General features: G+C 42.2%; 1 protein-coding gene across 3 annotated transcripts in view; it reads right to left on the minus strand.

Moving 5' to 3' along the window:
* Positions 1-917: 917 nt before the first annotated feature.
* Positions 918-13,787, minus strand: part of LOC148024382 (uncharacterized) — a 258,793-nt gene continuing 245,923 nt past the window's right edge. Inside the window, exons 18-23 of one of the 3 annotated variants that reach the window (XM_087694028.1) lie at positions 3,323-3,398; positions 3,075-3,206; positions 2,855-2,928; positions 2,558-2,689; positions 2,172-2,371; positions 918-1,998 (exon numbers count right to left, since the gene is read on the minus strand). In XM_087694028.1, the coding sequence (XP_087550154.1) occupies positions 2,189-2,371; positions 2,558-2,689; positions 2,855-2,928; positions 3,075-3,206; positions 3,323-3,398 (597 nt within the window). In that variant the 3' untranslated portion in view covers positions 918-1,998; positions 2,172-2,188. Of the gene's footprint in view, positions 1,999-2,121; positions 2,372-2,557; positions 2,690-2,854; positions 2,929-3,074; positions 3,207-3,322; positions 3,399-13,787 lie in introns of all 3 variants that reach the window. The other 2 variants (XR_015693300.1, XR_015693299.1) reach the window with 2 other exon arrangements.

Below are 13,787 nucleotides of genomic sequence, written 5' to 3' on the forward strand. Positions count from 1 at the left end.
TGCTTGCTATGGAACCATCCAAAATCATGGCACCCATTACTAATTATGTTATCTGTGGATTATGATGAACCTGGGGGCGAATTTGAAGAAAAATCTCAGAACTTGCAGCAAGCAACTGAAGTGGGACTTGATGCTCAGGAATGCTACACTCGCATGATCCAAGTTCTATGGGCTTCCACTCAAAAGATGTAAGAACATCCACTTGAATTCCAAATAGCAAAGAAATATATTGAAGATCTAGAAGAGACCTTGAGATAATATCAGGAGAAACTAAAGGCTGAGTTGGCTATAGCCTTGGACTTTAATGCCTATTGAGAACCCAGGTTTACAAAAGTCTTACTCTTGAGTACAATACAGACACTCATCAAAGTAGGGGAAAGCATAGCAAAGAGATGGTGAGACAATAGGACAAAGATACTCTTGACGAGGCTTGCAAACTCTAGGACAATTAGGATAGAAGAGTATGCCTTATAATGAAACCTCGTGCATGTAAGCTTTAATTAGAATGGCGATAAGTTGTCCACAGATAGATAAGCATGGCTGGTTTGCTTTTGATTATTCACCACCATAGAAACGGGCTAATGTGCTTTATTGTCTATATCCTTGGTGGCAGGGCGTGAACTATAACAAGCAACTTCATGTAGTGACACCTAAACAGATTTACTTGTTCTAGCCAGGGGAAATAAAACCATTCTTTAATAATTTCATTATGAAGTTAAGTAACTCCCCATACCCCTCATTCATCCCACGACATGCAACTACCTTCAGTTCATGGTGAAGTTACTGCAGCAAGTACCCACCCTGTATGTGGATGGTGCACTATCCTTGTTTTTTGATGTAAATATCAGAATCGATGACCTTGCCATGGCACAACTCCATCTTCATGCATTACTTCTTCTGTCCTACTCTACAACTCTTCTTCAGGATATGGTCGACAGTCTCTCTGCCTGCTGTTCACACACTTTCTACCTAGAATCTTCCATCAAGTTATGAGAATCAGTGGGGTATTTACTCAGCAAGGGATGGTTGACAGTCTCTTTGCCGGCTATTCACCCCCCTTCTACCTAGAATCCTCCATCAAGTTATGAGAATCACTGGAGTATTTACTGAGCGAGGGATATTTGTCACACTCTGCAGCCACCTTCTGAAGCATGAGGACCACATATTATTATTATTATTGTTTAAAGGGTCCTCAATTGAGTAGTGGTACAGCAAACTTGTTACATACATGATGAGTAGCTTGATTTACAACTTACTGTAGATGTGACAGAGAATCTCTCTCTTAGTGGCACACATCTATGAAAGAGTCAAAATTCAAAAATTATTGAGAAGTTCAAAGCAAGAGTTGGAAGAGCAAAAGAATCACTTAGATAGCTCGATTGAAGAGGGGTGAAGCTATGTGCAGACGAAAGCTGAAGCAAACAGGGCCCAATTTTTAAACATAGCTCAGGATGCCTTATCACAAACAAAGAAATTGGAGGTGCTTGGATCTTGGATTGCAACACTCCGTGATAAGTGAGCTATGCATAGTAATGATGTAGTGTCTTCTGGAGTGGAGTGAGAGAAGCCACCAAGACAGTCTTCTGGAGTCTTTATCATGCCAAGGTATCTCAAGTCCACCGAGACACCAATATTCAGCTACAGCTAACCTGTGACCGAGTGTTTCTGAAAAGTCTGGGCATGCTGATGAGGAATTGGAAGCACAAACATCCAAGATACTCCATGTATGTACCATGTACTGCCAATGCCAATGGAATCCATTTGGTTCATCGTGGGAAGATTATGACACTTTCTTCTTTTCAACCTTTTTGAATATACGAATGGACTAAAACTCCTTGAACTGAAATGTATGATTACATATTAAATCTGAGGGTCGTAGCAATAATGAAACGTGTGACAAACTCAATTGAATGATGTGTCGTAGCAGCACTTATGATCACCAGACATTGCCCAAGTTCTTTGTTGGAACTAACCAAGTGGCATGCAAAGTACACTGTTCTGCAATGGGTCTCCAAGATATTAGTCATAGCATGTAAATTTCATTTCATCAAGTTAAAAAGGTTAGATTCTTTAAAGCACTTCAAGGATAAGCACAAAGATTTGCTAATCTCTAAACCAAACCTGTTTTAAAATGATGCACTACTCAATTGAGGATAGGAGCAATCACTGACTGTTATTGTATGAAATGTTATCCATGTGCCCAAGTATGTATAGCATAGTTCACTTGTGTTGCTTTAGTGTGTAAACTTTCTATAATCCACTCATTGAATTTTTCTTGGGCTTCCTCTTCAGTTAAGTCCAGCACAAGGATATCTCGAAGATAATGAACATTTTGAGGTGTAGAAATCTCTGGGATTCCACTAGAAACCATCTAAAAAAGAACCAAAATTCAAATAAGCCAAGAGCTTAGGAATTTTAGGAGCTATGGTTGCAAGTTACTAAGTCAATGCTGAAGTTGCTATTTTAACTTTACTGTTTTTGTGACCTTGCCTCTTTGTGATCTGTAAGTGCATTCATGCAAAGCATATAAATAAGACTCAATTGCAACCCTTTTTACCAGATGAGTCAAGTTTAGAAACAAATGCGCGCTTTCTCGGATCTTGTTGAAAGCAAGTCCACAAAACTCCTGGAATTGTTTAAAGCGTTGGTCCTCAAGGCCGCCCATAACATAGGCCATGTCTGGAGTGAACTGCAGAAATGCAAAAACCACAAAGGGTAAAAAAGAAAAGAAAAAGCAATAGGCATGTCTGTTAGTATAAATGCACTTCTCTGTTATATATCATTTAGAAAAAGTGCTCTAAAAAGCTTTAACATTTTGCAAGTATCCAGATTCACCAAGGAATGTGGATTTTACCACAAAGCGAGCTCTCTCCCTTTTGAAGCCGAATTTAGACTTGAAATGTCCAAGTATATGGCCAAAATCAATGTCTTCAACATGGTTAAGGATTGAACTGGTTTAGAATGGGCAGACTTGGTAGATATGCCTACATGGTAGATGACATGGCTTATAATCGGTTGATATGTCCCTTTGATTGGTGAGATGGTTTAGAGGAAAGGATAAAAAGGAAGGATACGGAAAAATTCTCCTGTTTTCTTGATCATGACATTATCATTGTGCCTGTCTCCTATACCAAGGACACATGTAGCAACACAATAGGCAGCACAAGATCTCACAAAGTTGTCCACTGCTATACTGTAATCTTCACCTGTTTATGTGCCAGAGATAAAAATTTTAAGGCAAACAGAGCACTGGATTAGAGCTTCATATTCAACAAAAAATTAGCTTGTTTTATTTGAATTATTACTTCCATGTAACACATACCTGTTCGATTGTTAGAAACTAGCCAGTTCTGTAGTGTCTCAACACGAAAAACTGCCTTTGCACCACCCCCATATTTCTGCCAATCAGAAAAGCATTGGAGAATCTTTACCTAAAAGAAATTTCAACTCACATAAAAAGGGCGATTGAGGGCAAAAGAGAAGGTCAGTTTTCTTGTGCTTGCCAGCTTTTACAATGCATTTGTTTCTCTTTTGAGCTATGGTGGACTGAAAATACATCTCCAGCATGGTTGAGCTCATATACACCTTAGGATATGGTGGATGGAAAGAGCCAAAGCTCTCTAAAATCATAAGAACCACTTAAATGATCCAAAATCCCTCATCCCAAACAAAGCTGGCCTATATATACTATGGCCCAGTCAAATATAAAGGAACCTTATAAATAGCCCTAATCTAGTGTAGATGACCCTAAATACAAGGTCGTGAAGCCTAAGCTACTTCATGACAAAGTTACTGCCTGGAAAGGACCTTGGTGCTTTCATCTTCACTCAACACATCTTCTACCTAAGCTCCTTAAAGGGATCATGAGTGGGTTGTCATTACCTTGTGATGCTCTTCTGTGAGTATTATCTTGTGCTTGGGTTACATTCCCCACTGTTTCAGGCTTATAGTTCTTCTATTATCACCTCGCTAGCTTCAAAGCATCACACTTAAGAGGTGTTGAATCTTGACAGAAGTTAATATGGAGACATCTTGGGAATAAAAGCATTCACATGTCTACATCTCAAGAAGAGAACATAGGCCCCTTCTGTTGAGTTGAGCTGTTAGATATGATGATCAGACTTTCACAGCAAGCTCCTTGTGGGAGGCTTAATCTTGTAGCAATTGTAAGGTTTAGAAAGAGCTAGATTTGTAAGACTATGCAACAATACATATAGAATACTTATGCTACACTTTATGGCATTTTAAAAACGGCTTGAAATAGTCAAATTATGATAAACCAAAGATTTTTCATGTGTTAGCACTTGGCACCAATAAGCCCTTATCAAAATCTTCAATAACTGTAGCTTAATGAGATAAATCAAGAAAATACAAGTGGACTTACATTCGATTGCTAACTCCAACGTGAATTATCATAATTATCCTATGTAGCTCAGTTAGATTAATGTGTCAATTCCCATATGCATTCTTATACAGTATCTTTCTTGATGGTCATTGAATCCTGCAACAAACAGGCCAATACCCTGAGATCAAGATAAAGCATCCCTCCTTTTCTCTCTTTGGGGGTTCCAATATAATGTGATCTAGGAACCTGCCCTGCCCACCATAATCTTGCCCTTGTCAGCCCTCTCTCTGCCTCCACTGCCCTAGGTGCTCCCTTCCATCCATGCCACACCCACATTACACACATGGATGCATCTTCTGCTCCATCCACCCTCATAGCCTTCATCCCATTCCTTGCTCAGCTGCATCCATCTCCCCTCCTTTGGCACATCCCCCCTCAAGTGCCGTAATCACTAGAGTGGAGCTTGATACCAATCGTCTACTAAGGACCAGCACCATAGTCACATGGAGCTAGCATGTTGCATGGGATTGCAGCCGGTCCCCCACCACCACAGGGGGACTCTAGTGCAACACACCCCACACACACCAGATTGATGCCTTCCTACCGATTCACTTTGCTCTTGACATAGAGCTGGCACTTAGGAACAGATTGATGGCCCTTGAGGTGTCTTCTCTGGCCTGCAAATTGGTTGGAGATTGCCCAAGTAGTTGAATCCTCAAGGATTGTATCCAGTCGGCTCCTACTGGCATCCCAGCCAAGGTCACACAAGTGGTACCCCTAGGGAAGGGGTGTTTCAGGCTTCATTTCAGCTCACCTGAGCAGATGGAGGCAACACTTGCTACCAGCCCGCTTGATGTTAGATCTGCAGTGGCATACTCCAACTGATGGATCAAAGGTCAGGACTACTCACTCAGAGATGGGCACTGCCATCACCGTCTCTTTTACTGGCCTCGATGAGTACTTCACACCATACCTTTTTGAGATTGGCAGTGCATTCAGCCATGCCATACAGAGAGAGAGGACTTTTGCTGATGTATTCTCGGAAGGTCCACATAGATACTCATTTGTTCGAGTCATTATTCCCATAGAGTCCTTACATTCCCTTCCCCAAACCATTGGGATTCCCTTCATCCACAAGGCCTTTCTCACCCAGACCATCACATACATAGGACTCCCGAACCAGTGCTTCGCATGCATGATGATTGAACATCTTGCAATGGATTGCCCCAGAACTTGGCCATGCCAAACCTCCTTCAGAGATGAGGGAGATGGTAGACCTAGGACATGGAGGAGAAGTGATGCGGAGTGCCATAGATGGAGGAGGAGACATCACCATAGCAAAAGCATACAGATGAGAGACAGGGGTAGGAGCAGAGAGGCCTAGGTTGCAAAGACAAGTAGAGGGACGGTGGAGAGTGGTCAAGAACCTCAGACCATCAGCCTATGATGCAACCGCAGTCTCCTACAACTTCCACAACCACTCCCCTGGTTAGGAGATCCTAGAGCTGATCCCATCTCAGGTAATACCCGACACCCAGCACATTGGGAAAGTTGAGAAGGCATAGATGATAGGAGAGTGAATAGGAGGTAGAGGACTCGGATGCATACTTTGAGGACTTCTCCCCATTACACCCTGCAAAAAAACTAGCACAGAGGACACATGAGAGGGTGTATGCTAGAGACAATAGGGACAGGTGTGGGAGGCAAAGGCACATCAGTCTGAGAGGTTGAGATAGACTCCATGAGGATACTCTCATGGAATGTATGAGGCTTCGAAGGATGACACTTCAGCTAGGCCCGGAGCCTTATGAGGTAGGATTTGCACAGAGCATTAGTAGGGGGATTAATTTTCTCATGTTGTAAGAGCACCATCTCTTGATAGAGGGGATATCGCGATGTAGGAAGCTTCTACTAGGCTAGAGTCACACTTATTGGGCAATAGGTGAGGGAGACACAGAGATATAGGCTGGAGTATGCATATGCATTGGGGAATAGTGGACCTTGTTGGTACAGGGCTGGGGTATTGTGATTCCAAAGCTATGTGGGTCTCAATGAGAGTGGAGGCACTTATTCATCTATTAGTCATTTATGCCCCGAATGGCTAGTGAGATAGGAGATAGTTTTGGATTACCCTTAGTCAATCTCTACCATAGGTGGATCATTGGATAGTAGGGGATGGCTTTAACTTGGTGGAGGCTCTGGAGGATAGGAGAGAAACTATTAGAGGAGAACAGGCTACGTGCGAGGAGATTAGTCAGTCACAAGCCCTTCTTTGTTGGACGAGCAGCTAGTGACTTGGATGAGAGCCTAATAGAGATTAGTTCCTTCTTCAAGGAGGCCACAAGGAGGAGAGAAGGCCTATGACAGAAAGAGAGATTTGCCAGAGCATCATTGGCTTCCCTATAGAGGGGAGAGGAGAGATGGCTAGGGTGTAGATGGATAGTTGAGAGGATGTGCATTGCTAGAGCAAAGGTTGATGTATGAAGAAAGCTAGATCACCATATAGGTTTCTTGTGGGAGCTTCCTTCTAGACTCAAGTCTAGTGAAAGGGTGAATAGAGGGCTTTTTTGCACCGCAGGGCCAAAACACTCTAGATAGGGTATTAGTAGACTTAGAAGAGCAAATAGATCCATTGCGCAAGGCCCTTTGGAGGTGAAATAGGCAGCTACACAATACTGCACAGCTTTGTTGCTTTGCTGGGGTCCACCATTATGCCCTAGGCTACAAGAGGGATAGATAGACAGTATGGAAGAGCACCACAAAGTTGATTACACACAAGATGAGTAGATATTTGATGGCCATTTTACACAAGAGAAGTCGGAGAAGGCACTTCTGGCACTGGCCTCACGCAAGTGTTCAAGAGAGGATAGGGACTAGGTAAGTCCTTTTTGAGCTACTAGGATCTTATTAGTGGAGGCTTCATCTCAGCTTTACAAGAGATTATGGTATTAGGGGTTATGCCAGAGAATTTTTGAGGGATTGATTCACCTCATTTCCAAAGGAAGTGGAGATAGATTGGAGAAATGACGACTGATCACTTTGCTTGGAACTACCTATAAGATCCTTGCAAAGGTGAAGTCTCAAATTAGCTCCCTTGATGCCATATATTATACACCCCACACACAAAGGTTTTGTCCAAGAGCACACCATCTCGGACATCATCTTCACTTTCCATGAGTCCACAACTTTGGCGTGATCGAGGAACCAAGAACTTATTGTGGAAAGGCATATGACCGTGTCAATTGGATGTTAGAGGACACAATGTTGAGGATGGGATTTCCAAAGTAGTGGGTTAGGAGAACAGTAGCTCTCTACTCCTTAGCACATAACCAGGATATGATTGGTGGGGTGTGAGGAGACAGATTCAACATTTAGAGATTAGTTAGATAAGGCTGTCAACTAGCCTCCTCCTTGTCCTTATTTGTAGAAGAGGCCATGAGCTCCTTGAGAAGAAAGAAAGATCTATTAATGTCTCTAGAGGGCCACGATGGCCTATGAGACCATAACCAATACAACTGGTGACTCCATCAACTTGTCTCAATCATTAGCTGATGTGATGAGGTGCGGATTTGTCCAATAGCAATTTGAAGCCCATGAGAGAGTTGAGCATCCATATATCTCGGCTTCACTGTGAGGCCATCATGGGAAAGCTGCAAGAAGTGACACTAGTATTGTGCCATCTTTGTGCCTCATGGGAAAGGGGGCTTGGACCAAGTCCTCACTGTCTCCACTTTAGTGATGTCTGCTCTAATTACTCTATTCAACTCTGAATGGCTGAGACTCAAAGTGGGACAATCAAGGCTATAATCGAATGGTGGCAATTTGTCTATATTCATGCCATGGAATTTCAGCCACATGGTTATATGTGCGTACCAACACTGTCTATCTCCCCTGCTACAAGCTGTCTTGAAGACTCCAAAGCTAGCCTAGGGTATTCGTCTTTAGGTAGCTGCCATATCCTTTGGAGGAAAGTGATTGCTTGGAATAGTGCATCCACTACCATGGGTGTTGCACCCAACTTTGCTCGGATGATCTCTTGTGGTACTGAGGCTTTCGCCCTTATCATACGTGCTATCATCAAGGCCAGCAGTCTCTTCATATGTTCCCAGCCATCATAATGTTGTGCTTCAGGTTCGTTACAGTCCATGAGAGGCATCGTCTAGTGTGATAAAGGCTTTGGGGCCCAAATGGATGCTCCATAGAGTAGTGTGAGCATAACTAAAGTGTCAAAGAGCCACAATTTGGTACAGGGCACTTGGAATTGTATGTGTGCACACTATCGCTCTAGAGTGCCCAAAGCTACATATGGCCTTGCAAGCCTAGCCTTTGAAGTCTCCTTCCATGAAAACAATGGCCCTTTGAAAGTGAACCCGAGGTATACATACTGTCTAACCATTACCACACGCTGATTGTCATACATAAAGTGATGCTCTGAGCATGTCACCCAAGCTACTGAGGTGTTAAAGACCATAAATTTAGTCTTTCCAAGATTAATCTTGAGGCCTTTCTCTTCACAAAACACATGCAATGCATCTAGATGTCGCTGTAGCCCCTGAGGTGAATTTGAGATGAGCACAATATCATCTGCATATAGCAAAATTGGTATCAATACCCCTGCCAAGATGGCTTCCATACCACCCCATCTCTGTATGTAATCTGAAATCTCGTCAATGTACAATCCAAATAGCAAAGGAGAGAGCGGACAACCTTGCTTTACACCAACTGTGCTAGACACTCAGTCTATTGTGCCTCTAGGCGCTCGTACTCTACTTGTCACTGTCTCATATAATGTATAAATACACCACTACATATTCACTAGGACCCCAATGGTTTGCAACCTTTGCATGAGTCTTGCATGTGGTAGCGTATCAAAAGCTTTGCGGAAATCCACGAAACAACAATAGATTTTTTGCCTTCGTGATCGTCCCTCAATTAAAGGCCCTCAACATGAATATATGGTCTAATGTATTGTATCCTTTGCGGAAGCCAGCTTGTCCTGCAGACCGTATCCCCTTTGTTTTAGCCCACCAACTCAACTCATGCTCCACAATAGAGGCATATATCTTCACTAGCATGTGGCCGATCATAATAGTGCGGTAATTGTTAGTGACCAATGGATCTCCGATCTTAGAAATCGGCACTATTGTGTGGTCACACCAACTTGTTGAAAACCCCTCACATACAGCTCTATTGAATATATTTGACAAGATAGGGGCCAATGCATAACATGCATGTGCAAAATGTTCTGCCACAAGTCCATCTTGATCATGTGCTCTCCCATTCTTTGACCTCCAAAAGGCATACCTCACCATTTCTTCCATAAAGAATCCACACTGTGTTGGCCTAGAGTTTGATGGATAGGGAATCTGCTCTTGTGATGGAACATCATACAATGCACTAGTATATTCATGCCATACCATAGGTGATGTCAGCTAAATTGGGAGTTGTCTACCATAAATTTCCTTCATGCCTTCTTGTTTACCCTGCTCAAAAAGAGCTGATACATCTCAAACTTTGGTTTGGCTAGATAATCCCTCTTCTTTTTCTACACAAGACGATGGAAGACATTCCATGCATGCTTGTGTGAGCATGTCCCTAGTGTAATATCCCTCTATAAGCGGGTCCTAGTATGTTTGCACTCATCATCATACTAAGCATTTTGAGGAGCAGTGCATCTGCATGGTGCAGTAGAGCTCATCTTACATGGGAATGCCTCTATAGCTGTTGTATGTAAAATCTTTCCTAGAGATTTAGTGACATGCTCCAGTGGTTCATGCTAGTCTAGCTGGCTTAAGCCATCTCATATTGCATCACTATAGATATGCGAAGTTTGCTCTGGAAACTCAGTGTGCAGAAATGTGTGTACATGTGTGCATGTTTCCTGTATTTGACCACATGCTAGGGTGAATTTTAGGATTGCATGGTTGGTTCCTATACTGATTGTCTTGTTAGATTTTTCAAAATGCTTAATTTCTAGAATTAATGCTGGCAACCCCATTACATAGTCCACAATGCTGGCTCCCTTCTTGCCGTTCCAACAAGTGAAAGCATCCACTCTCAACCATCTCAATAAGCCATTGAATATAGCTAATCCATGAGCACTTCCTAATGCTAGCAAATGGGAACCATATGATGTCATCTCCTTATCTTGAGATGTCTTGTCTTCCTATGCCAATTCCTTGAACATCTCATATTCAATATCATAAAAGGTTAACTGCTCACTTCTTGTTCGAGCATTAAAGTCTCCCATTAGTAGTGTGTCCCCAATGCTTGCATATCTCATAATGTCCTCATGTAGTACTTCAAATGGTGATTGCTCCCCAGGGGCAAATGTTGAATTGGCACGTGGGAAGTCACATACTGCAATATATAGATCCCTCGCGTGCCCTATCCTTAGTCTTACCCACATATATCTAGCTTGCACATCTCGTGACACCACATAAATCATGTCTTGGAGGTTCTCATGATAAAGAATAGCAACCCCGCCTGACCCTCTAGTTCCTCCTCGCCTACAAGGCTGAGGCCTGTAAATGCTCTCCCATTTGTATTCCACAACATCTAGTAATCTAGAACTCATACATTGACGTGTTTTTGTATAAATAGCTATATCAAACCCATAGAATATATCCTCAAAATAACCTGCATCAAGTCTCATTGAACCATTACAATTCCAAAAGGACATCCTTAACGTCTCATAGGCCGCATACCGTCATTGTGACCTTTGTTCTGCTATGATTACTTTGCCATCTCTATAAACAACATACTTGCCTTCTTTACATGCCTCCAACATCGTTGGAATGCTAGCCCTTCTATGCTCTAACTATGCAGGGGTGAGATCCTCATCGAGATAAACCTTTTCGCCTTTCAAAGTCTTTCTTTTTGAGAGGAAGGCCCTCTTATTATCCACGTCCTCAAATTTCAGCATGAGGATCCGACCTCTTTTGTCACTTGGATCACCTATCCTCCATGCATCCATAATGCGTGTCTCATTCACACCCATTTTAGCACAAAGTGTTTTAGCATCCTCTAGAGGGGTTCCTTTTTCAGCCCATCCCATCACACGAACACGTAATCCATGGAGTTTCCTTTTTGCTTCCTCTTCTAGTGTTGCATTCATCATTTCTACTTTGTTTTGAGGCATCCCTTTGTTGCTTTTGACTACCTCAATACATTGTGCATTTACTAGATTTCTCAGGTGATTAGGACTGGGGACTTAGGAGAAGCTCTGAGGTTAGATTTGCACGTGCCATTATCGAAGCATGGAGATCTGTATCATTAGGGCTTCACTAGCTACCCCCCACTACGGTCGACGAGAACAAGAGGAAATCTCTTCTCTTCAATCACTATTTGAGATGAGACTTGGGCCACACTCTTGGAGAAAGGACATACTTATCAAGTTGTTGTCAATGGGAGATTGGGTTGCATTCTAGGAGCTATTGCAAGAGGCTTAGAGACAAAGACTACAAGGCCTCAAGGGAGCTAGAGTTATGATTGAGGCTGCGATGGAAGGAGTTCCACCAAATTGGTGAATAGATACAAACACCTCTCACACTTGTCTTAGTGTCTTCTCTAGAGGAGACATTCTTCTAGTAGTCTTTGTAATTTGTAGAGATAGGACATTTACTTTTGTGGTTGAGGAGGATGGTGATTTCCAGCGAGAGGACCTTGATCAGACACTGTTCGTTGGATGCTCCAAATAGGGGATAAAAGCAATGGCTCACTTTGGGAAAGGAAGTGGCACATTGACCCAGACCCAGCCACCGATTTGGTAGATGGATGGAGATATTGGGCTTTTTAGAGGAGATATCTATAAAGATTACAGTGGAATCCAAGAGAGTGGGTGTGGAGGGATTTATTTCTTGTTAGACCCTGCAGCCTTCTTTGACTGTACTACTAGGATGGGGAGGAGAATATAGATGAGCAGGATCAGAGCACAAGCAACAGTCACCCCCCTTGGCATAGAGAGGAAATCTCAAATGAGTTCCTATACAACTTTTGGAGGAATCTACACACAAACTTTAGACCTAGGAAGATATCTCTCTTCCTATGGCTTGTAGCTTAGAGGAGTCTAGCAGTTGGAACATGGCTTGGATACGACAAGGATCCATTAGCATATGCGAGATGCATCAAGCCAAAGGAGACATTGCCTATGGGACTTCCTTAGAGTCCACAAGGTATGGAGGAGAACCCTCAAGATGATATTTCACAGCACAATAGAGACCATGGGGGGCTATAGCATGGGTCACAAATAGAGGCCGAGGCTGGTATGGCTATGAGGATGTTCAAGGGAGCTATTCTTTTCTCATCATTGGACAACATTTGAGCAAATTCCCTACTCTAGATTACTCATAGGTACAGTGGACCTAGGGACACTACCATAGATGGCAGTTGATTGCCAATATCATAAGCTGGTATATCTGGATTGTGAGATGTAGTCATGTTCTTGACCTTCCAGATGTATCCACAGTGGAGACTCTATCGAGGATTTGGATAGAGGTCATTCACTCTCTCCACGGGAGATGGGAGAGGATGCGAAGCATCTTTGAGAGGATTAGGAAGAGAAGATAGGCTTTCCTGCAAACATGGGACTTAGGCACTTTCTTTCATACTGCCCCTCATATGGTTTGGCATTATAGCCCATTGGATTGGTTATGCACAAAACCGTTGTATTTGTAACGTACTTAGTTTCTCTTCATAGTGTTCCTTGTACTTTGTATTTCACCTCATGCTTTTTGCTGAGGTGTTATTAATAGAAATTTCTTTTCTTGGAAAAAAAAACAGTCTTTAGGCAATGTTTCAATGAGACGAGGCTGCAATAGGAAAAATTGTTTTTCTTTTTCAAGAAAAGTAAATTCTATTCATGATACCTTGGGGAAAATCCTGCTGAAAGGAACTTTGTAAAGAGCAACTAAGTACATCACAAATACAATGGTTTTGTGAACAACCAATCTGGTGGGCTATAATGCTAGACTATTTGAGGGTTAGTAAAAAGAGTCCTAGGTCCATATAATGGCCTCTCTCTTTGTCCTCATCCTCTTAGAGCTGCCTTGCATACTCTCCCATTTCCCTCATGGAGTGTGGATGATCTTTGTCAAAATTATCAAAAGAGTCTCTGCTATGAAAATAGGAAAGTGTTGTTAGTTTCATTAAACTAATAGTTTTCCCAAATTATTGCTAGTGTCGTTTCTACTAAAGAAAAATAATGAAAAGCCTATTGTATAGCTTCCTTGAAATGATCGCCTCTTAGATTATTACTAGTAGCATTGCTTGATGACTTGTAGACCCTTGCCATAACACGTGGCATCTATTCACTATGTGTGTTCTTAGCAGAATACAAAGATGACTTCAAGGTGACTCTAATTTATTTTATGCATTTTTTAAATTCGTTTGCATATGGCTTCAACACAAATTAATGAAACATGTTCTCTCATCGTTTGTAAAC

The sequence above is a fragment of the Lygodium microphyllum genome, chromosome 15, assembly GCF_053477565.2.
Source record: "Lygodium microphyllum isolate KBCC chromosome 15, Lygodium_microphyllum_v1.1.10, whole genome shotgun sequence".
Taxonomy (NCBI): domain Eukaryota; kingdom Viridiplantae; phylum Streptophyta; class Polypodiopsida; order Schizaeales; family Lygodiaceae; genus Lygodium; species Lygodium microphyllum.